Source organism: Notamacropus eugenii, unplaced genomic scaffold, assembly GCF_028372415.1.
Source record: "Notamacropus eugenii isolate mMacEug1 unplaced genomic scaffold, mMacEug1.pri_v2 scaffold_102, whole genome shotgun sequence".
In the NCBI taxonomy this organism is placed as follows: Eukaryota; Metazoa; Chordata; class Mammalia; order Diprotodontia; family Macropodidae; genus Notamacropus; species Notamacropus eugenii.
Genome location: NW_027325148.1, coordinates 90,709 through 115,478, shown reverse-complemented (window position 1 = coordinate 115,478; position 24,770 = coordinate 90,709). Strand labels below are relative to the sequence as shown.

Sequence of the window (24,770 nt, the reverse complement as noted above, 5' to 3'; positions counted from 1 at the left end):
GAGGACCTGAGCCAATGAAAGCCTTCAAGAAATGCCTGATATCCTATCTCACACCTAACATATTGGTTAATAGGACTGAAAAGGTAATGACAATGTTGGAGGGGATATAGGAAAAATGAAACTTTAATGCACTGTTGGTGGAATTGTGAACTGATTCAACAATTCTACAGAGCAATTTGGAACTATGCACAAAGGGCTAAATACCCTTTGAGCTAGCAATTTCACTACTGAGTCTCTAGAAAAGGACCTATATGTTCAAAAATATTTATAGCAACTCTTTTCTTATAGCAAAGAATTAGAAACTGGGGAAATCATCATCAATTGGGAAATGGCTGAACAAATTGTGGCATCTGATTATGATGGAATATTATTGTACTATTACAAAGGATGAGCAGGAAGCTGTCAGAACTGATGCAAAGTGAAATGTGCTGTGTACAAGGTAAGAGAAATACTGCAGGATGATGAGTTGTGAATGACTTTATTATTCTAGTTATATAATGGTCCAAGACAACCCTGAGGGACTTACGGTGAAAATGCAATCCACCCCATTCTTATGGCTCTCTAGTGACTCCAGCTCCCCTAATATACTCTGGTTGTGATAGTGATCAACTCCAAATGACAGTGAAGTACTCCAAGTAATGGGAGGCCAAGAAGAGATGGTGGTGGAGTGATGACAATTTTCCAGTAGCATTCTCTATACACAGTATTACTCTTTTTTTCTCCTCTCTTCTCCTTTCTATACTTCTCTGCAGGTGCTGTCCAAAGGAATGTAAATTTTGATTTCTCAAATCTTGCAAGGTATCCTGGGGTTTATGGACTACATTTTTTTTGAGGCCCCAAGCCTTAAACTCAATTCACTCTGGTTTTCATTGACTGGTCAACAATAGGTTGCAGCTGGAGCTCCACTAACTGGTCATTCTGTGGATACTGATGGCTCAGCGTGAACCAAAACAGGAATTATTTATGTTTTACCCAAAACACCCAAAACTTCCCCTCCTAGATTGATTTTTTTAAACTAGGTTCAAGACTCCATCATCTCATTTCTTATCTACCCTTAATCAGTGAATGGGCCAAGGTCTCCCACTGCATCTGACCCTCCTCCAGTTGTTCTCATTATGTCTTGACATTGGACCCAGATGACTCCAGAGGAGAGAGGTTGGTTTTGCACAGCCCTCCATATCACTTACATCCCCTTCATTTACATTGCCTTCCTGACGTCATGGTACTTTTTAAGAAGGAAGAACAAATAACCACTACCAAGACTACTGTCCACCTGTCATATTTCTAACAATAACTGGCAGATACCACAGCAAACACACTCATATGAAAAACAGGATTCCTCAAATAAACTTCCTGTGTTAAATCAACCCAAAATGATTTGTTTCACCGAGAGAAAAAGTATGATAATGATAACTGATGAAAAAGGGCAAAGCTGTTCAATTTTTGTTTTTTCTTGTTTTTTTTCCCTGAAAAGATGACCAATCTGTACATTGGAAAAGGCAGAACAAAACTAAATTTTAAGTACATTACACAATAGACTATCATTCCAACAAGGTGATAGTCATACCTAATTATTTTGTTGGATCCTTAAAAACTTGCAGATGTGATTAGTCAGCAATATGGAAAACTGCAAAGGCTGAAGAAGAGTAAATACCCCAATTTTCAAAAAGCAAAGATAACAGACTATAAATTTTAAGCCAGTAGCTTGAGTTGAGATTCTTGAGAAGATCCCAGAGGAGATCAGACAGTGGTCCAGAGGAATAAAAGTCAGTGATTACAGAACCATCATAGCTTTATGATCAAGTCATGGCATGCCATGTAAAATTCACGTTTCCAAAGCAGATACATAAGGGAACAGTGTACTGTATACACACATTTTATCAAAGCATTTCGTGATATGTCTCATACTATACTTGCTAAGATATTAGATGTTATTAACATAATTAGGCTGATTGACAGGGTTGCCATAAATGCCTCAATAAGGAGAAATGTCCAGTGGAATATTCCAAAGGTTAGCTAGGTGTCATTTACCACGGCCAAAAGAGAAATGCCTTGTGGCAACTGGCAGTGTTGGAGACAGTTGGTTCTGAGGTCAAGGAGATTCATTTAGGTCTTACCTCAGGCACTTACTAGTTGTGTCAACCCAGACAATACATTTTGCCTCTGTTTCCTCATCTATAAAATGGGAATAATAGTACAACCTCTTAGAGAACCTATTATCAGAGTTAAATGAGATATTTGTAAAGGGCTTATTAGCTCATAGTTGATAGTACATCACAGTTTTAGGATAGAGGTATGAGTTGTGCTGCTTTTTTTTTCCCTGAGAATTGGCACATTCTTCCCTCTCACCCAGCTTTTCAAGTAGAGGCTGGATTTGTCTCTTGAACCCTTGCAAATGTGGAGGTGGCCTTAGCTCTTTACCCTAACTCTCCTCCCCCATCTCAAAGTATTGTTGCAGTATCCTTTTCTGTCCCTTTGTCTTTTTATAACAGATGACAAATGACAAGGACAAGGGCTTCATGACCCTACCAATAAGGTCCAAGAATTGCCTTAGACATACTCCCTAAGTGTACATTTCTGGATGCTGTAGGATAAAGGAAAGGGGCTGTTTCTCCTAGTTATCCTATAAGCAACATGAGATTCAATTCATCTCTTGACACTAGTTATATTAGCTTTTCCCTCTTCCCCAAGACTTTTCCTGTCTATCTCTTGAAGCAGGCTAATCAAAACATTTTTCCTTAGGATTAAGAGGACAGTAGTTGAAGGACTTGTCTTCTAAAGACTGACCTTAGCTCAGAAAGAACGTGGTCCACTGGACTGTTTAGCCCCAACAGATGAAAAGGAAGTATCTCAGACATGGGTTCCAGGCTTGGTGTTGTATGTCCATAATGCTCTTTTTCTTATGTCCAAGGCATAAAATGAGAGGTTTCCAATCAAGGCTCCAACAGCATGAAAACTCTGGTAAACCTGTCAACTATGGATGTTTGTGGTTAGGTGTTTGGGGCAATCCCACTTCATTAAAACCATTAACAGTAGAATTTCAAGTAATGCAAGGGAGAAGGAAGCTTTATATTTATTAGTTTCCTCCCATTCCAGTTTAACAAACATTTAACCCTAACTCTTAGGACACTTCCCTTCAATGAACAACACTTTGCTAAGCAGGGAAATCAGCTCTAATAAACCCAGGCTAGGATAATAAAAAAGTATGAACAGGTGGAATTTTCTGGTCTTTCTGTAAATGTAAACCCCTTTGCAGTACAGATAGAAAAACTCAGGTCTAGAAAACAAGGATAGACACACTAAAAGTTAAACTGTCAGTTGGTAAGAACTGAACTTTATTAATTGTCCTTTTGGGATTCTATCCCAAAATTATATGGTGGCATCTAACCTTGCTTTTCCTTCACCTACCATCTTCTATTAAGTACACTCTAAGCTTCAGAGAAGCACTAAGGTGATAATAAGAAACTAACATCAAATAAACAAATAAAAACCATTTTTCTTTTATTCCTAACAAGGAAAATAATAAAATTAAATTAAATAAGCAATCTCAAGAACAAAGGGTTTCCTATGGAGTTTTTTTTGCATGATGGGGGAACCACTGTTTCTTTGAACAAATTAATCACATATCAGCAATGGGTATTTTTTATTTGTACAAGATAAGGTGAAAAGAGTCAGAATGAGAAAGATACGAGATCTGAAGGGGACGAGTAGGAGAAGGCAAGTAGCTAAAGCTGCTTCATCTCTAAAGAGAATTTCTTATAAACCTCCAGTGACAGAAATTCATAAAGCAGAACCTTTTTTTTTTCTACATCTTGCCTGGGTGGATGAGATAGAGGAGTTCTGAAGAAAAATGAGACAGAGACAGAAAGAGGAAAAGGTAGGTCAAGACAGCAGTAGGTAGAGAGAAAAAAATATAAAAGGTGAAAGAATGGGAAGGGAAATTAAGTATAACCATCACTGGAACCTTACAAAATTTTGCATAATTCTTGGTGCAGTCTAGTATTCTCCCTATAATTTCTTCCTGTCTCCTGTTCCCCTGGAACATTAATGGCTTTATGATAGCAAGGAAAGGAGAAACATAGCAAAATGGTGGTACATGAGCCTTTCCTTTACAGGGGAAGTGAATCCAAAAGACCCCAGGGATATGCTGAGGAGTTGAGGTCTAAAAACTTTGGATGGTACCAGAGAGACAAATGAAAAGGTGGAGGGCTAGATCCTGGGTATCTGAGCTCCCCTTATTCCCCTTTTTTATCATTATGCCTTCCAGATGGGCCTTCCAGGAGAAGGTGGGATAAGAATGTGAAGGAAGGGGCTAAGATGCTTATTCATCTGGTTACAGGTTCTCACAAATCCTGCTTAGAAGAACAAAGAGACAGACAAGAAGAAGTGGGCAGCAGGCAGATGCTAGAGGGACAGGTAGATGATGTAATTCCCCAGCTCTCTGGCCTCACCTCTACATTATTTTGGCTCTGACTACTACTCTCCTTAGTCAGCCTAGCTGCAGAGACAGCATCACCACCAGGAAGTCCCATATCCCCATCCTTATTATCCTTCATGGTTTCTTCACCCACTGCCACTTTGGCCCGTATTCTCTTTGGCTTCAACTGTTCCCTGGATGCATCTTTGAATTCACCACTCTTCTCTATGTTCAGACGATGCCGTTTCTCCAGGGCTCTACCCCGGATCCGGTTTCCACTCTGTTCTGCCTTCTGCAGCTGAAGATTAACAGGTATAGAAAAAGTACTCATCTCAGATAACACAAATATTTTGCACAATCTTGATCAACCCTCTAACCAACCTCACCTCTAGTAATGTGCGGAGCCGTGTCAAATCTGGAGGACGGCCAGCCTGCAACAACTGCCAGATGCTATAGTTCTCATCCAGTGTCACCTCAAGCAGGTCACCCTCTATCATCAGTTCCTCCAGTGGAGCCCGTGCTGCCTCAGGTAGCTCTAGCACTGGGCCTTTCAGCTGTGGCAGCAGTGATAAGAGCATATCTAGGTCTGTAAAACCCACAAATGAAACTTCAGTGTACAGATATATATTTAATTACTCTGTCCCTCAAAGTGACAAGGACTCTCTCTATCTCCATCCCTTTTCTTTTCCTCCACATACCCCAAGATCCCTTATTTCCTACCTGAGAATCCCTCAGGACCAGTCTTCTTGAGCTTCATGGTACCATCTCCATTTTCCAAAGATACCTGGGATTAGTGATCAGAATGGGAGGAAGGAGAGAAGCAAACTGATTCATTTCTATCCCAAAATATCCAAGGAAATTGGAAATTCTTCACCCACTTACTAATAACAATTCTCCTGAGAAAGGAAAAAACAGCTTGATATAAACACAGCACTCTGGACAGGAAGCTCACCTTGGTTTCACTGCTCATGTTCTCTCTCAATGGTACTGGTGGTGTGGAAAAAACCTGGGCATAGGTAGCCCCAGGTGGAGGTCCAGTTGGCTGCTGAAGCCATTGTCGTAATTCAGCTAGGCGAGCCAGCAGCACTGCTACATCATGGGAGGCCAAGGCCTGGCGTGCTCGACCCTGCCAGCCAATAGCTCGCTCTGTGAGGCACTGTAGGGCTTCACCCTCAGGTAGCCGCACAGGTAACTTCTGCAAGGCCACCAGAAGAGCCAGAATAGTCTCTAGGCGAGGGCGGCGGGAGCGCATGCAAAGTGGACACAAGAATTTTGTATCCCACTCCCACCATGCCAAGGGAACTGGGGAAATAGGATTCAGTGGCCGGGGTACACTGGGACGAGGGGCTGACACACATCTCCCATGGAACCAATCCTGGCACAGGTCACACTGTATAGCCCCCTCACCCACTGGTACCCGTCCACACAAACAGGATGATGACATGACATCATCAGATGTGACTGATGATGGGCAAGGCTTGGTCATGTTGGCATGACGAAGATGAAGGATGCCTTCCTTTTCCTTCAGCTCACCCTCCTTGAAGGCCAAGATCTGCAGCAAAGGAAAATACATAGACCATTTTAGGGAGCCCAACCCCCATCACAACTAAATGTTCTCTTGTGTTAGACCCTGCATTCTATCTCTAAAAAAAGAAACAGTGACTTAGAATACCTGTTATTGTTAGCCTGCCCCATATTTGTTGCTTATTTTAAGTGTATACATAGGGAAATTAAAGCCCCTGCCTTTAGTTGTGAAGATCTATAAATATCAAATTTTGACACTGCCAGGGGAAATCCTGAGTTGAGGCATAAGCCAAAAAGAGTGATCTGTGTGACTAAAATACAAAGACTTAGGGTTTACATGTGTTTAGGATCATAGAATGTCAGAGCTAAATGGAAGCTCCTTTTTACATGGTAGATAATGCTAGTTCTAGCTCCCACTGGGACTTCAAAAACAGCAAAGCAGCTATCCAAGCCTTCTCACCACTGAGCCTGGATCTCTGAGATCCTCAGCAGACAGACCCAAAAGTTCTATGTCTGACTTGTACAGTCCCAGCTCCTTTTCCTTCCACCGATTCCGTTTAATGGTGTCTGAACCAGCATGTGCACATGGACACAATACCTGAGGAGACAGGTAGGGAGATGAGTAGTTTAAAGTACACAAAAAACATGTGCTCCATCACAAAGTAGGAGTTGAAAAAGAGAAAAAGAGGAATCACAAGAAGAATTAAAGTTAATGATAACAGGAAAAGAATACAACACAGTGACAGAGCTCACCTCAAGAAGAGTGTAGCAGGAATTCTTTTTGAGGAAGGTCTTGGATGCCTTTTCCCGCCATGAATGAGCTGTAAGCACCTGTAGCTCCAGCTGCTTCAACTCCTCTAGCCCAACAGGGAGATCTCGGCCCACTGCCACTAAGCCCTCCAAGTCATCCAGGCAAGGATAGTGGTCACCATTCTAGGAAAGGGTGGGTGAGTGGGGGCTTAGTTCTCGTAAGAAAAAAATGCCTGCCCCTTTTTCTGGCCTCAACATTTTCTTTTACAAGGATAGATGAATAGAAAACTCCTATTTTCCTTGTCTTGGCTTTATGCCTTTAAAATCTTGGGCACTTTCTAGTCTCTCTCCTCAGGACATTTACCAGGTTTCTCCAATTCAGCTTCTTGATATGCACTACATTCCCATATGTCTGGACCTCCTCATCAAAACTACACTTGATCTTTGTTTCTTTTCTTTTACCCTCACTTAAATCACTTACCACTTTTCAATAAACCTCTATTTCCATTCCTTTCATTTTCCATCATTCTCAACTGTCTTCTTCACTTACCCCTTCCTGAATCAGAGCACAGTCAGAATGATTTCAATTCAAATCTGGACTCACACATTTAACTGGACTTAGGTGAGGGGAACTTGGGCAAGTCACTTAATTTCTGTCTGCCTCAGCTCTCTCACACTATAAAAATGGGAAAATAATTTCCCATTACCATGGTAAGAAGCCATAACTCCAGTTTCTATGTAGCTCAGACTTCACAGGATGACAAAGTGTCCCTGGCTGTCCTCTAACCTCAAGGCATTGGTGAAATCAATTTCATGCTAATCCTACCTACCAACCACCCAATCAAAATCTTGGTAGAAGTCTCCTACAGATTCCACATTACTCACTCATTCCTTACACAATCACTCTTGCAAATCCTTAAAATTCCTCCACGAACCCTTCATAACACATTCTATCCTCTGTTGTCAGCTGAGAACCCTGCCTCATATTTTATAGAAAATATTTTGGCCATAAGCTACCTCTTCTCCTCTGTTTCTCATGTCCCAGCTTTCAGGTATGCTTTGTCACTATTTTCCCCTTCATGTTATCTTCACTATGCTTATCCCTTCCACTTCATTAAGTGATTCTATTCCACCCCATCTCCTCCAACATATTGAACCCAGTGTCATTTTTAACCCTTATTTTTAATTTCTCCATGTACTGGGTCCTTCCCTACATGCCCATGTCTCCCCCATGCCCTTCAAAAAATCTCATCCTTCCAGCCCTGCTAACAAATATTCTATATCTGCTCCTTTTGTGGCTAAACTACTAGAAAAAGGCTGTTTACAAATAGGTGTCTCCACTTTCTTCCTCCTCTTACTCTCTTCTTGATGACTTAAAATCTGACTTCTCACCTGATAATTCCACAAAACAATTGCTGTGAAAGTTAACAGTGATCTCTTACTTGCCAAATCCAAATGTCTCTTTGTCAGTCCTCATTCTTCTTAACCTCTCTGTGCCTGTCATCTCTTTCTCTTCTTTCCAAGTATCTGGGTCACCAGTCTGTCCCAGCTTTCCTCCCTTTCTGTATTCTTTGCAGGATCCTCCTTCAGGTCACTCCCTCAAACCACAGGAACTTTCCCGAACCCTCTTCTCTTCTCCCCCTGCACCACTTCAGTAAGTAATTAGCTCCCATGGATTCAATGACCATTTCTATACTGATGACTCGCAAATCCACCTTTCCAACTCCAATCTCCTGGCTGATATATAATTTGTCATCTTCAAATGCCTTTAGATGTATCTTTTCCCCTAATCTTAACCTAACCCAACGCTCCCACTACTGTTGAGAACAACAACATCCTCAAAATCTAGAAGTGATTCCAGAAAACTGTCTCTTACTCTTAAACCAGTCCCTTCCCCAATATCCAAAGTATAGCCAAGGTCAGTTACTTCACCTTTGCAATATCTCTCCAATGTACTCTCTTCTTTTCAGGTTGGTGCAGGCCCTCATCACCTTACACCCAGACCACTTCAACATCCTGATGGTGCATCTGTCTGCCTAAAAGCTTCTCCCCACATCCTCTACTGAGCCACTGTAGTGATTTTCCTAAAGAACCGATCTCTTCCTGACATCCCTACCCTCCCAGACCCATCACTCACTGCACTCCAGTGGCTCCAAATCCCCTATCAGAATAAATACAAAAGCACTGCTTGGCATTCAAAGCCTTTCATCACCCAACCACCTAACCACTGCCTGCCATTCAACTCGTATACCTTACTTTCCCAACAAATACTCTTCCATCCAGTGACACTGGCTTCCTGGCTTTTCCTCAAAAAAGATACTGTGTCAACTGAAGGCATTTTCTCCTGCTGCTCTCCATGCCTACAATGCTCTCCCTCCTCATCTTTCCCATCAGCTTCCCTAGCATAAGTGCCAGCTAAAATCCCATACTTTCTACTTCTTAGTTTTCGTACCTTCCCTTTTAAAAATTATTCTATCTTTTATATAACTCATTGTCTACTCCATTACACTGTGACTTCCTTGAAATCAAAGACTATCTTTTTCATTTTTGTATCCGCAATGATTAACACAGCATAAATTTAACACAGCAACATAAATTTCCCCCACCTGAAAACCACCCTTTCTTAAACTGGTTCTTCATGACTACCCAACCTAAGTTGCCAAAGAGTCACCAAGAGTTGCCAAAGGGGATCAACTGCAGATGCCCTAATATGACAAGAAAGTAGTGGAAGACAGGTGTAGTCCTCACCTGGATTTCATCCACATCTGCAATCCATGCTCGGGCCTTGGCAAGAGCATCTTTCAGTGCCAGGATATTGGGAAGGTGGACAGGAATATTCTCTGCTTCATGAATGATGGCTTCCAGCATGGCAGGAGGATGTTTCTGTCTGGGTAGTAAATACAGTCATTTTTAATATCAAATATTAAACTTTTAATTTAACAAAATATATTTAAATAATGAAATTAAAATTTAGTTTTAAAATTTAAATATTAAAATAATTTAATCAAATTAAATCATTTCAAACTTTTATTAATATTAAATAAATTCTAAAAGGCTTATTTTAAAGTCCTCAAGGATCATATAGCCAAGGTCACATAGCTGGAAGGAAAGGAAAAGTCAGGCATCGCTTGACTCTTGGTCTAACATGTCTCTTACAGTGCCAAGGCCCCTTTAGGAAATTCTTCCTAATGGCCATCATCCAGATCTCAGTCATAAGGTACATATGTGGAAGCAGTAGTATAAGAAAAAGAATAAGTTTAGACATGAACAATAAAGGTAGAATGTAAGGGAGGACAAAATGTGAGATCTAATGTGAACACAGAGAGGCTAGAGGGGAAAACAAGAGGGCTTCAGCATAAGGACAGAGCATGTGGTTCATAAAGGCTGGGTAGACAAGATTTGAGAATAGAAGCATGTGGTTCAGGGAATTCAGGATGCTGTTAAAGGCCAATCTGTGGTGGTCAAAGTACAAGAGTATTAGTTAACAGTAAAATGAAAATGGGGAGAGACATGAGAAACAGGTGAATGCAAGTTATACCTGGCTTCCAAACAGAGATGGGCCTTTTCCTCCCAGCGTTCTGCAATGGTGAGTAACTCCTGCAGCTCAGCCCGAGCCTTTTCTACAGCAGGGCTGGATGCTACATTGGCACCCAAAGCCAGAAGTCTCCTCATAACTGCTAGGGTGCCCCGCTGAGCAGGGGGAATTAAAGTTCGCCTCACCTCATCCAACCAGTAATATTGCTGCATTTGTCGCCTCAGTTGCTTGACCTCTGGCACCTCAATCCCCAGTTGCTGAGCCCTCTCCAGTAAGTCTGGAAGGAGGGGCAAGCTGGCAGGTAATGTGGCCAGAGCTTTCTGTGCCTCTACCCGGAAGGCCTCTGCCTGTTTTAAGACACCCTATGTGAGGATAAGGTGGACAGGGAGGTGTTACATTGTGATTAAGGAGACAACCCAACTAACTACACAGAAAAGTCCTATTAATCCTTTAAAATACAACTTTTTATCTGCCTTACTTTGACATCTCCAATTTGATGCATGGCACATGGAAGGCTGCTCATCTGTTCAATGAAGGCCTGTAGCTCTTCTAGGGTCAGCTGAGGAGACTCTACTCTACTATGGAGAAAGAATGACCACTAAGTAATCAGTCTGCATCACTGTTTTATTTTATTATTATTATTTTATTTAAATATTTATTTAATAAGAAGTTATATATAAATACATTTAGATACATATGTGCTTATATACAAACACATATATAAAGCTACAAGCTGAGCTTTGATATGAGGAATTAAACTAAAACAGAGATATTTCTTTACTTTGTTACTATTTACAGCTGACTCTCAAAGTCCCCAAGTTCTGGACATAAACCCACATCAATTCTCTTTTCTCACCAATTCTTTACCTTAAATCACAATTTTACTGTCTTTTTTTGGTTTCCTGTAGTCTGCCACTTACAGAACTGTGAAATCATGTTTAGTTATACATACCTTTGTTCCTGAATACTAACCAACCCCAAGGCTTGGGAAATGCATTTCTCAGCTTGACTCAGACAATTCTTCAGTCGCTGAAGAAGCTCACTCTGAGGAAAGTGACGCTCCCGAGCCTCTGACTCCAATGCTCTTAACTCTTCCAGACCTGAGAATGGAAAAGTACTGTGTATGTTTGCTTGAACTTGAACTCAATCCTGTTTCCTTGAAATTTCATTCATTTTCTGGGCAGTTACTATCATGTAGAGATGGGGGAAATGAGGTTACTATGGCCCAACTGTTACTTACTGCGCTTCCGTCCGTCTTCCAGCCCTAGTGCCACTTGAACCTTGCCGGCCCAAGTATCAAAGGACTCAGCCCGAATTTTTAACTTGTGTAGCATGGCAGGAAGTTCATCCAGTGTATATCTGTATCTGGGTGGAAAGAACAGAGCAAGAAGTCACTCACCCTATCCTACCATGATTAGTATTACTTCCTGGTAGACATAACTTGGCCTTACCGTAAATACTGTTTACTTCGGGGGCATTTGCAGAGGTCATCAATGTGTGAGAGGCAAACAAGCCCATCAGGACAGTCATAACAAGCTAATGCTGATAGAAAACATGTTGTTTTACATTTGACACATTGGCGCTCATCATCCGGGAGTAATTCAAAGGCTTCACGTTCTGCCTCTGTGATGCCCTGTGACATATGTGATCATGAGTCTCAGAAATTATAAAGTGCCTTTACACAATTACATTTGACAACAGTTACAAAAAGGTTACTAAAGAGTTTTACACAGTAAATGGTTAATGAATCCTTCTTCATTCTTTTGTTCAATCACTGATCAATTTATTCATCTCAATGAGACAACACAGAGATGTATGATATGAAGGAGAATTAAAGGAGACCTTTTGATACTCATACCAAATGCTTAGTTTAAGGAAAAAATAAATTAGCTAGAATACCTGGGTTTCTAGAAAACATGAAAAACATTTACCTTCTCAAGTAGGGCTTTTCGTAGTTGCCTTTCTTCTTGCACCATAATAAACATCTCCTTATGTACTGCTACTGCCAAATTCAAATCCAGTTTCTCAGGAGAAGCAGCCATCTTACAAATGAGCTCCTCATGGGAGAAGACACAGTAACGCCGAAGTCGTCTGTAGTGGTCAATGCATTGACGCCCAGCAGGTAGCTGGCAACAGAGAAACACCATGTGGTGAGCAAAGCTGTACTGTCACAGAGACCTTTTGTTTACCCATCACAGAGTCAAACTCAAAAAGCCTCAAACTGAAGTCTAATTTTCTCCTCACCCAATCAGCAGTGCAAAAATTCACAGCTTCAGCAAAATTGTAACCCTGGTTGAAGCCACTGTGGTAAGCACGGGGAAAAGTAATAACAAATTCTCCTGCACACTGATTTGTTCGGACAACCTAAGAAGAAAATAAACAAAAAGAATATCACACATGCATACATTTCCTTGTGTGAGTATATACACATTTATATAAACATACTTAGATACATACATATGTGCATATATATAAATATATATAAATAAAATGAAAGCTAGAGGTTGAGCTTCAATATCACAAATTAAACTAAAATGGAGATAAAATGAAATAGTATTCTTCCCACCACAAGGAACTTCTTAAGCTGATAAGAACTGATATGTCACAGAACTTCTTAAGGTACATTGCCTAAACCAATTTTCAATTTGTGCTGCCCTTTGTATCACCTAAATCAATGTGAAAAACTTTACCTCTTTAGACAGAAAGATAAGTAGTACATGGGACCTATAGAAATTTACATGTTAAACTTTTCTTACCTATGTTCATTCAGATCTAAATGCATTAGTAACTGTAAACAAAAAAACTCACTCTGGGAGATTGGATTAGGAAAGGCAAAAGTAGGAAAATAAAAGAAAATAAAGAATAGAAATAGATACTTAAACACAACTACTATATTTTTGAGGATGGAGTACCCCTAGGCAAAAGTGGAAGTAATAGAAAAGTGAGACGGCTAGCTGAACTGTCAAGTGAAACTGGGGCTAAAGTCTGTGGGGCCAAAGACAAAAAAAATTCTTCCTCTTCCAGGGCACAGATAAAAAGCTGTAATAACAAGCACCATCCAGCATTAAAAGTATGGATGAAGGATAAATCTCCATTCTGTGTACTGTCCATGTTCTCTCCCTTCTGAGAATAGTTTATATTACTTTGTACATATTGTCTTAACTTGAATCTCAAAAGCCTCCCAGAACCTCCAAGGAAAGGTACTAAATCAACAGATATTTGTTTTATCCCCACTGACCAGTGGTATGTTGTAAACATTTAATAATTATTAGCTTAATTGAACTGGAAACAGGACATAGTAACTGTAAAATTTGTACATTTAAACTTGCCATCTATCAATACCAGGTTTTCTGAAACTCTCATGTTGAAAGTGAGTAATTGATTCAGGGATTCTTACTACTCTATTAGCTTTTTCTTCCCAAGCAATAGGTTGGGATGATGATCATGCTGTGGGAAAAGTAGGACAGGGAAGGAAAAGGAAAAGATCAAATAAAGGAAAGAGTACAAAAAGAAGCAAAGAAGAAGGTATGACACTAACCGGAACTCCATGTGACATGAGGGTATTAGGATTCATAAGTGTGACCAGCTGGTGGAGGAGATCAGGTTGGCTATCAAATAACTCAGGTGTCAACTTCTTCATCACCTCCTCCAGGTGTTCAGCAGCAAATGAGGGTACTCCATACCATGTCTTTGGTTCACCCCTGACAGTAAATGCATAAGAAATGTCACAGTAAGGTAAACTTTACTTTCCTAACTATCCCTAACTCTAGGAGCTTGACCATTTGCTCACCAGTGAAGATAATTAATGGAGTAGCTCCAATGGTCCTCAATGTGCCAGCAAAAAGCAGAAAAGACCATGCCCACATATAGCCAGGGAACTTTCATGCCTGAAATGTCTGCATTGATATGGCATAGGACTGACTGTTCCAAAACAGGCATAACATTCAGGTTCCAGCCACTGGCTGCATACTCCTAGAGAAAACAAAGAAAGACTCATGAATCTTGAGGAATAAATGAGACTCCTAGGGTTGTTATAAAGAAAGCACTGTTTAAATGTTATTGTGTTGTAGCTTTCCTACTTACATAGACAAAGAAACAAGTTTATATGTTTATAGTCAGAATCAGTAGCAAATTCAAGACTTATACATGTCCCCAGATTCAGCACTATTTCTATTTGTCTCCACTGATTCCTTCTTTTTACTTCCTATGACACAGTATAAAACTAAACATAATTGTTGAGTTGCAGAAGTACTCCAAAATGGAACGTGTGTGTGTACATATATATGTAAAGATACAGGGGTGTGTGTGTATGTATATTATACATGTATATAGGTAGACATAGATATACATATAAAACCTTGAATTTCTCCCTCCCACACAATCACACAACTAAGGATTGTACCTCTTCCTCATGGGACAAATGCTTGTTGCTATCATTAATGGGAAAACCACTACCAAAGTCCTTGGAATGGATATCAGCCCCATACTCCACAGTCACATCCTCTTCAATGCTGTTCACAAGCCGCCAGAACTCCCTTTCTACTAACTCTGTGGGTACCATCTGGGGAATAAGAACACAGTGTAAATACGTATATTATGTGTTCCTATAGAGAAAGTGTGGTGGAAGTAATAGGATAAGAGGGAATAGAGACCAGAACATACAGCTACAGACCGCTCTGCAATCTCTGGGTTTTAGGGCCACAATTCAGTTCCCCTACCTCTTCTTTCACCCTCTGACAATTATCTGGCCCCTACCACCTACGTGTACAGGCATATTGAAGTAATCAGACTTGAACGTGTCAGCCATTTCCCCAAAGCTTTGAAGTGTATATTCCCTTGTGGCCTGTTCAAAGCCAAATGCTTCTGGGGGCCGTTTACACTCCTGGAACAAGAGGTGAAAATCACAAAACAAATTATGTGCAAATGAGAACCTCGCCCAACCCCAAAGAAAGCAAAATTTTAAATGACATCTTCAGCTTAGCCACTGAGGCATTCCTTATCCTATACCTCCAAACCCTCATATGTATTCCACATTTTTTCACAAACTGTCATTTCCTCTTAAAATGAATGCCTCCTTCCAATCTGCTTAATACTCAAAATATAATTTCCCCCTCACCTACAATGTCTTCCTCAAGCTTTCCTTCCTTTCTGTCCTCTTTGGTGACACTATTCTGAATTGCCTCATGCTGAAACAATGGGAATGGCTACTTGCATGACAATGAAACTAAAACTGTCTGGTAACTGGGATGGTTAAACACCCTAGCCAGAGAAATCACTAAAGGTCCTACACTGCACTCCCCAAAAGATGAAGGTACCATACCGCCATGACACACTTTGGACAACGCCAGACACCTCTGGGGATCTCAGGCAAAGGTGGCAACAAACAGTAAATGTGGTAATTGTCATCACAGCCATCACACAGCAGGAGCTTATCATCCTCATCCCCTCGAACACATATTCGGCACACATATGAGTCAATCTGAGAAGACAGAAATGAATAAAAAAAAAACCTACTAAACATGCCCTATCTGGTAATCAAAGCTATTTCTGATAAGCCTACACACTTTGGACAACATCAGACACGTTTGGGGATCTCAGGAAAAAGTGGCAGCAAACAGAAAATATGGTAACTGTCATCACAGTCATCACACAGCAGGAGCATGTCATCCTCATTCCCTTGAACACATATTCGGCACACATATGCTAACTATTAGCTTTCTACGACATGCAAGCATCACTGTGATACTCTGTGGGCATTCCACAGATCTAATTATTACATTCTTTTTCACTTACAAGAAGAGAATGTATCTGTGTTATCACTGGTATAAACAATTACTGGAGGAGGGTCCTCACTCTAACAAAACAAGTTGCCACCTTTACAATTTTTCTCAACTGAACTACCTAATCACTGAGAATTTGAAGTTGTTCAGTCATAGAACTACTGCATGCTAATGGTGGAACCTGAACTCCAGTCTTTTTGGCTCTAAAAACTGGCTTTCAAATGCTGCCTCTCATTTTCTTTCCCATATCTACTGCTCTCACCATCTCACTGATTTTATGTTCTGTCTTCTAGAATCACATAATAAATTTTCATGTAAGTTAACTGCTCCTAATCTCCAACCTTTTTGCCATGCATCCTGTGCCATAAACTAAGAAGAGCACACATTTTCACAATGACTTTTATCTTTTCTAATTCACAGCAGCTAAGTGGGCCACAGTACACAAAGCACTGGAGTCAGAAAAACTCATCTTCTCAAGTTCAAATCCATTCTCCGACACTTGGTGTGACCCTGGGCAAGTCCCCTTAACCCTGTTTGCCTCAGTTTTCTCATCTGTCAAATCAGGTGGGAAAGGACTGGGGCCACAGTCAGACACAACTCAACAACAAATCTTTTTACTGTCATGTGCTTTTCTTACAAAATATTAATGAGAATTTTAAAGAGCAAAATCAAATCTTTAAACTTTTCAAATCTTTAAACTTGCTTTGCTAAATGGGGGTGACTGAAATGTCTACCACTCCTATGAGTTTTTGGCATTCGTAAACGAATAAAAATTGGATTCTAAAAATCAAAATATCACTAAAGGTCATACCTTAACATCTGTTTTGCTGCTGTCCCTAAGGACCATCAGATCTATATGACTTGTAGCTGAAATATTCCATGTGTTATCCTGAGTTCCTTAGCCAGTTACAAGGACAGATCAGTAATTCATTTGACCCAGGGGCAACCACTTCCTTGATCCTTTTATCCCCAGCACCCTCCTTAATCTTTCCTAACCACTGAACTCTTAACCAAGTCCCCTCATTTGTGGACTTCAAATGTTACTGATATTGGGTCAGTTGTCAGACCCTCCCTCACGTATTGTACAGTTTCCTCTTACCATGTGATTTATTCACCTCTGAGAAAGGGGGGGGAATGTAGAGTTGGTGTATGCATATTCAATCCTTGCACTTATCTATCAGTAAAATGCTGCTGATACGTGTATAATGAGAAGTGAAACTTGGTTTGTAAAGTCTCATCCGGCAATATTTTAGGTCTATGTCCTATTACTTCAAATATTTTCAGTTCTACCATCTACAGGTTACATTTTTATTTAATTTCTGACCCCTTGCTTCCCCTTACCAAAAAAAGAGATTCTTACAAACTGGGCATTACTGTGGTTCCTCCGAAGGCGCATTGTCATTTTGGTACAAGGCTCCAGGCTGTGAAAGAGCTCCTCCTTTCCATCCATAAAGGTTTTGGGAAAGGATGTCTCTAGCTTCAGATCTACATCCATTTCATCTTTCACTACCACTGTGGGAGGACATTCAAGTTCATCCTTATCCAGAGAAGCTGAGACTAAAATAAAAAAAGGTAAGCTTCTATCATAGATCAGTGCCTAGCACTTGAAGATCACAGTGAAGTATCTTACTATTTCTTATCTCTCCCACCAAAGACTCACCCTTCTTTCTAAGATTTTTTTCTTTGGCCATGAGTCCAAGGCCCATCATTTTGGGGCCAGCTCCATATATCTGTAATTTCTTCAGTTCTGGGTTTTTCTCAATATCTTCCTCTGTAGGTTCTGGCTGCAGGAGACAGAGGTTATCCATGTGATACTGTTTGATGGAATCCAAAAGTAGTTTACCCTTACCGCAGAAAACAATTTTGTGAAGTAGGTAGGGCTAGAAAATGGAGAGCACTACATTACATAGAACTGAAACCATTATCTGAGAGTAACTGGGATACATTAAATCCATAACTAAGTAGAAAATTATATGAAGTTCTACGTTTCTTCCTAGGAGAGGTGTGTTCCAATCTTTACCAGTCAGCTTGTAAACAAAGTAGCACTGTGACTCATTCCCTCGTAACTAAAGTGTTCACAACATAAAGGCATCTCCATGAACAGATTTACACAATATGAGTTTACAGGTGGTTGCTAGGTTTGGAGAACTCTGGGAAATATTTCAAATTTGATGAGAATGACCCAGGAAGTTAAGGTCAGGGACCCACAAAGAAAAAGATGAATCATGCCAGCAAAGTCTTCAAATTCAGTTAGGTTATAGGGAAAGCGGAAGCAAGAATTACTAAGACACTCACATCAGGCTGCAGCCTTTTAGCACGTCGACCATAAGTGCTGAATTTAGAGGGCTGCACAGATTGGCGCAGAGGGATGCCATGGGGTTTGTACTCCTTGTCCTTTTCACTTTCAAATGGACGTGTATTACACTGCTAGAGAGTACACAGAGAAAAATTAGATGGGGCCACGCCCCTAACAAAATTAAGCTCACATGTCCAAATGAATCAGTGACTTTTTTGTTCTGGGAACTGCCTTGATATATACTGTGAAAGAAACTATCCAATGGTATTATTATTTATATTAAATTTTTTGAACTGTTTCATCAGAAGCATCACTCATTTGTCTCACATTATTTCTGTTATACTGGGACATTCTTACTGAACAACACTACAGCAATATAGGACATTAATGCAATCTGTCCTACGCAGTAGCATGCGAAAGGATACAGCAGGTAAAGTTGGGAGTGGGGACGGCAGAGATTACTTTCTGGAAGAATAAACATGGAAAATCTATTTATGACAAATGTCATTCTCTCACCCACTGGGAACTGAGCCTAGTTTGGACCAGCAGAAAGAGAAAAGAGAGTTAGTAGCTGCACAAAAAGGTAAGTCCCACAGCCTGGATCCCCATGTGAAAGCAGAGATTCTATCCCTGCCCCTTTTCTTTACCACCAGATTGGCTCCTGACTGGTACATCTCATAAGGGTAGATGATTCGCTCATAATGAGAGCGCAACAGGGAACCAATGTTTTTGCCAGGTGGGTAGTTGAGGCGCTGGGCCACACGAGCCCAACGACGGTCTTTGCTGATGGCCTCATAGCCTCCCTCTTCCACTACAATCTGGAAAGAGAGAAATCAAATGGGGTTACTTATACTCAAAGCAGACTCAAGTTCTCTAATATCTCAGGGTCTTGGTTGGTGTCAGTCTCAGCAGCCCAAATCCTTGGCTTCAGTCACCAGAAAAACTGCATTTTCTCGTTGCCTATACATACTATATTCATCCCCTACAACGAAGGGTCAAACAAGAATATTTTGAGAAACTGTTGTCCTGGTGACAAAGAAGTTGCATGGCCTGAGGTATTTATTTAACATTTTTGAATTTTTGTTATTAAAGAGAGTTTGACACTCAGAGGGAGGATGAAATGGGAGGACAAGATGATACATATACTTTGCTGAGGCTGTAAAGATCCAGGATGCGCCGCTCCACATTTGGGATCTTCAAGGAAGAACCTTGTATCTCCCAAAATTTGGCAATCTGATCCAAGTAGTTGAGCTTCACTCTAGTCTGGGCCTGAGAAAAAAGTGAGTGTGGGCAAAGTTTTTGTACAGCTTGCATTTCTTCCTGTATCTGCAAGATATCAACAACTTGAGAGGGCAAGTTCATCATCTAATTTAGAGTATCTCACTATGAAAAAGGCATGACTTTTTTTTTTCCCCAGTAAAAATGGACTCTGTTCCATACAAAAAAAGCTATCTCCTTTGTCCATGTGTTTGTCATGGATGACCAATTAAATGAAACTTTATGCCTTCAAGGAGCACACATTATAAGGGAGAGGAAGAATATCATGCAATAAGATTCATACAAATATAATACAAAGTAATGGAGAAAAGGTAGAGGGAAGCTTTTACTTTAAGAGATAAAAAGGCAGTGACATGGTTGAACTTACTTTTTAAGAAAATCACTATGATAGATGAATAGCTTTCAAAGAGGAAATAAGGTTAGGGAAACAATGTAAAGACACTAAAAATGGTGAAAAGTGGATATACCTTAACAGGTGGTGATGCCCTTAACAATGACAGGGAAATTTTTGAATGTAGTTCACTAGGGGTATATTCAAATAATCAGTAAGCATGGCATGCTCATTGACAATGACATTTTTGATTTATATTTGAACTTGAAGTATTTTTGGGATATCTGTTTTGGGCTTTTCAAAACCCATAAGTATATCAATAGATATGTGAGGATATCTGAAGTTGAAAGAATAGTTTACATCTTGAAATTTAAATGTACAATCAGTTTTGTGAAAAAAAATTGAGGAAACCAAGGAATTAAAGAAGGGAGGGGATAAAAATGATATACTCTCTTCTAATTTTTATAATTGAAACTGAATTTTTCCTGGATTATCCGAACTGTGGGACAAAAGTTTATAGTATTAAAAAATTAGGTTATTCTTTGAAGTTTTGTCACTAATGCTGTTAAATTTGGACAATATTAAAGATAATACAGGCTTATATTGTTTTGTGGTTTTATTGTATGTTCAGTATTTTCTGTTGAAACTACATATCCACATTTGGGGAGTCTGTATCACTGTATCAGAGAAGGTTATAGGAAAAAAAAATTATTACTGGGAAATAGTTTTGCAATGGTAATCAGAGTTGGGTAATAATTTAGGAAATAAGACTTTTGAGTACATGTGACATGTTTGGAGTTTGGCAGGTAATGGTTTAGAAAAGTTGGAAGTCTGTGTGTGATATTTCACAGTAAGAGAAAATAAAAAGAGGTTTGTGTGGATAGGTAATATTAGTATAGTTTTACTTTAATGTTAATGAGTTGTTCATTTTTTGACTTACTTCTAATTCATTTAGTCTTTGAATTCTTGGAGTGAATTTGAAGTTGTCTACTTCTACAGCAAAGGGTGGTTGCCAATCCTTAAAGATCATGGATGAGAGAGAAAATATAAAATAGTTAAATACATACACACACACACAGACAGAGACACAGACACACACATATATATATACATTTTTCAGACATCTGACCTTTTTTTTGTCTCCCTTTTGGTTTTTTTTTATTTGTCTCTCTCTTTCTGTGTTTCTGTCCACCTCTATTTATATTTCTCACCGCCAAACATATACACAGTCCTTCTTCAAATCATACTCAAAGCTATTTTCTCTCACAAACACATGTACATGTACTGCTTTCTGTTTCTTTCTCTCTGTGTCTCTGTGTCTGTCTCTCTCTCTGTGTAGGCACATACACAGTTTCTCTCCAAAACATACTCAAAACTACTTTGTCTCAGAAAGACACACATACAAGCTGCATGCTATTCACTCTGTCTCTGACACACATACAACTTCTTTTTTTTTCCCTCTCATTCTCTCTCTTTCTCTCTTCCAGCATCTTCATCTGACTTCTGTCTCTTTTTCTCTCTCACTCTCTCTGTTCCTGTCTGTGTCTCTGTGTCTCTCTGCGTTTCCTTCTGTCTCTCTCATCCCCACACTCATACACTGTTTGTCTCCAAAACATGCTCAAACCTATGTTATGCCATAAACACAAGTACACAAACTCTAATGTATACAATGTGTCTCTGACTCACATACTGTTTCTCTCTTTGTCTGTATTTCTCCATGTATATACATATACATACATATGCACACACAGACACAGACACACACACACACACACATATATATACATTTTTCAGACATCTGACTTTTTTTTTTGTCTCCCTTTAGGTTTTTTTTAATCTCTTTCTTTCTGTCCCTCCGTTTGTGGGTGTCTCTGTGTTTGCCTCTGTTTCTCTCTTTCCCGCACACACACACTCTTTCATGGTAAGATATTTTCAAAACTATGTGTTCTGAGAAAGACTCACACACAAACTCTAATATATATATTCTGTGCCTGATACACCCTTTGTATATAAATGTACATATATGTGTGTGCTTGTATCTCTCTATTTCTGTCTATACATTGTTTCTTTGCATCTCTTTCTGTGTCTGTCTCATGTACAGAGGCACACACATTCTCCCCTGAGAACATTTTCAAAAGTATTTTTTCTCATAGACACACTCAGAAAAGTCCAGCATATGCACTGTGCTTCTGGCTGACAGATTTTCTTCATATGTCTAAGTCTCTCTGTCTTTATGTGTCCCTGTCTTCTCTTCCTTTCCTGTATGTCTCTGTGCCTGTCTTTTTCTGTCTCCCATGTACACACACAGAGCTTTGTTACCAAAAATAGTCTCAAAACTCTGTTCTCTCAGAAACAGACTTACAGCAAGTCTCACCTATATACTCTGTGTCTGATACACAGTGTTTCTGCCTCACTGTCTGCAGATATGTGTACACAGAGATATACACACTTATCTGCTGTGTCTTTTTGTCCTGCTCTTTGTGTGTGTCCCTCTCCCACAGACATACACAGTTTTTTTTCTAAAATATACTCAAAAGTATTTTGTCTCACAACGACTCACATATATCAGCTGCATCCTATACAATGGGTCTCTGGGATACACACAGCTTCTCTGTTTTTGTCTTCCTTTTCACTCTTTCATTGTCTGTTTTTTTCCTTGTTTTTCTGTTTTTGTCTTCCCCCCTTATTACCTTCTTTCTGTCTGTCTCTTACGCCCAGACAGATAAACAGTTTTTCCCCAAAATATATTTAAAAGTATTTTGTCTCACACAGACACACAGAAAGACAAACTCCAGTATATACACGCTGGCTTTCACTGAAACATTCTTCTCATATATACTTGTGTGTGCCTAATTTCTGTCTCTTTGTTTCTGTCTCTGTTTGTTTCTCTTTCTGTGTATCTCTCTTTCTCTCTGTCTCTTCTGTGTTTCTTTCTCTTTCTTTCCCTCTGTCCTGTTTGTCTGTCTTTCTTCTTTCAACTCTTTGTGTGTGCTTATATTTTTTGCAGAATACGATGTGGTAGGGATCTGTACTAGTGAGCTTAAAGGTGACCTAACCTTTGCTTAGAAACGCGGTGCGTTTAGTTTTTTTTTATTTGGTTAAAAAGTCTTACCGCTGGCGGCCGGATCTTGCAGATACCCGACTTCTCGGCGATGGGCCGGATCTTGGCGATGTAGGCCAGCGGGTCCCTGAACTCGGCCCAGCTCGGCTCGAAGACGGGGCACTCGGGCGGGGGCACGAAGTCCTGAGGTCCGGCTTCCATAGTGCGTGCAAAACAACTTCATTAATTGTTCCACGTTTTGTTTAGTATTAAATTTTAGAAATGCTGGTAAATGTCCTTACGACGTTGCTGAAAATTTTTTCAAAGCCGCCATTTTAAATACGCCACGACCTCGTCACAGACTTCAAAATTCCTCCGCCTACTTCTCGCGTTTATTCACGTAGAAAGGTCTTTTTTCAGGAAATAAAAGTAAATATAACACAAACTCAATCTGCACAAATTACATCACCACTACTAATTTGCAGTAAAACTTTGAAAATAAAATCACAAATCCAAACCAAAAGAAAAAAAAGCGCCATTATCAAAAGATGAACTCTTAAAAAACCGATCAAAATAAACCTCAAAAATACAAAATGGAATCAACCACTGTAGCACAGAAAAACAGCCACATTCCATGCATCTCCAGACGACTCCCATCCCCCACAACGAGAATGACAACGCGCAGAACGTTCACTAATAACGACCTAGTAACCAGAACCTTGCGCCCTCTTCCCGTCTCCAATCACATTCGAATCTCCCACACATTCACCCGCCGGCCACGGCAACGCTCCTCAACGCCTACTTCAACCTCAAAAACGCCGGTGAGTCCACAAACTCTATCTCGTACATTGTACACAACAACTCTCCCCTTACACGACAAACGAACACACCTAACCTAAAACACAACCCTACAAACAAACCTTATAAAACAGACGTTACTTACCAAATCTCTCTCAAACACGTATCACTACAACTGTACCTTTACACAGATCAAACACCCACAAACTACGACGGCCTTCTCCCGCTCTCTCCCCCTTTCTCCCTCTCTTCCGCTTTCTCCCCCTCTCTCCCACTCTTTCTCTCTCGGTCCCTCCCTCCCTCTCCCCCTCTCTCCCCCTTTCTCCCTCCCACCTTTCCGCTCTCCCACCCTATCTCTCCCGCTCTCTCCTTCTCCCTCTCCCCCTCTCTACCTCCCCGCCTCCCTCTCTCCCTGTCCCGCCCTCTCCCCCTCTCTCCCTCCCACCCTCCCTCTCTCCCACTCTATCTCTTCCCCTCTCTCCTTCTCCCTCTCCTCCTCTCTCCCTCCCACCCTCCTGACTTCTGGCCGATCTCTCCCCCTCTCCCCATCTCTCTCCCTCTCTCCCTGCCACTCTTCCTCTCTCTTACCCGATATCTCTCCCACTCTTTCCCCCTCTCTACCTCTCTCTCTCTCTACATCCTAGGCTATCTCTCCCCCTGCAACCCTCTTTGCCTCTCCCTCTCTCCTTCCCCCAACTCTCTCCCTCTCCCTCTCTCTCCCCCTGTCTCCCTCTCTTCCGCTTTCTCCCCCTCTCGCTCCCACCCTCCCTCTCTCCCACACTATCTCTCCGTTGCCCTGCTCTCTCCCTCACCCTCTCTTCTTTCAGCCGCATCTCTCCAGCTCTTTCCCTCTCTCCCTCCTCCCCTCTCTCCCTCAGCCCTATCTCTCCAGCTCTCTCCCTCTCCCACTCTTTCTCCCTCTGACCCTCCCTCTCCGTTTCTCTCCTTCTCTTCAGCTCTCTCCCTCTCTTCTTCCCCCCAATATATTCCGCTGCTCCGCTATTTTCCTCTCCCTTTCCCT

At 40.7% G+C, this 24,770-nt stretch overlaps 1 protein-coding gene and 1 long non-coding RNA gene across 11 annotated transcripts; one reads left to right on the top strand and one right to left on the bottom strand.

The window, feature by feature from the left end:
- The first annotated feature begins 292 nt into the window (after positions 1-292).
- LOC140517028 (uncharacterized) lies at positions 293-4,237 on the top strand. Its single transcript, XR_011971442.1, has 2 exons — positions 293-439; positions 753-4,237. It is a non-coding gene; the product is annotated as an uncharacterized lncRNA (long non-coding RNA).
- LOC140517025 (lysine-specific demethylase 5C-like) lies at positions 462-24,090 on the bottom strand. 10 transcript variants are annotated; one of them, XM_072627875.1, is made up of 29 exons: positions 23,895-24,090; positions 23,024-23,361; positions 20,852-20,929; positions 19,449-19,571; positions 18,950-19,120; positions 18,302-18,433; positions 17,667-17,790; positions 17,367-17,563; positions 15,547-15,705; positions 14,989-15,108; positions 14,629-14,787; positions 14,017-14,198; positions 13,765-13,927; positions 12,471-12,590; positions 12,158-12,352; positions 11,678-11,859; positions 11,467-11,591; positions 11,179-11,326; positions 10,705-10,804; positions 10,230-10,588; positions 9,440-9,578; positions 6,695-6,874; positions 6,402-6,539; positions 5,370-5,969; positions 5,138-5,201; positions 4,804-5,003; positions 4,452-4,715; positions 2,788-2,974; positions 462-2,175 (listed from the first exon to the last, which is right to left on the bottom strand). In XM_072627875.1, exons 2-28 carry the CDS (start codon positions 23,171-23,173, stop codon positions 2,822-2,824), a joined length of 4,725 nt encoding a protein of 1,574 aa, XP_072483976.1. In that variant the 5' UTR covers positions 23,174-23,361; positions 23,895-24,090; the 3' UTR covers positions 462-2,175; positions 2,788-2,821. The 10 variants fall into 10 exon arrangements, with proteins under 10 accessions (XP_072483976.1, XP_072483975.1, XP_072483974.1 ...); XM_072627874.1 differs by having other exon boundaries at positions 462-755; XM_072627873.1 differs by having other exon boundaries at positions 462-2,974.
- Between the last annotated feature and the right edge of the window lie 680 nt (positions 24,091-24,770).

Excerpts from the sequence above, each read along its gene's own strand:
- LOC140517025 (XM_072627873.1), bottom strand. The coding sequence starts at position 23,173 with ATGGAAGCCGGACCTCAGGACTTCGTGCCCCCGCCCGAGTGCCCCGTC. Across the intron at positions 15,706-17,366 it reads ACCACAGTAATGCCCAGTTT|ATTGACTCATATGTGTGCCG; the intron begins GTAAGAATCTCT and ends CTGTCTTCTCAG. Across the intron at positions 2,975-4,451 it reads AGAGCCAAAATAATGTAGAG|TTGACAGGTTTACCAGAGTT; the intron begins GTGAGGCCAGAG and ends AAACATCCATAG.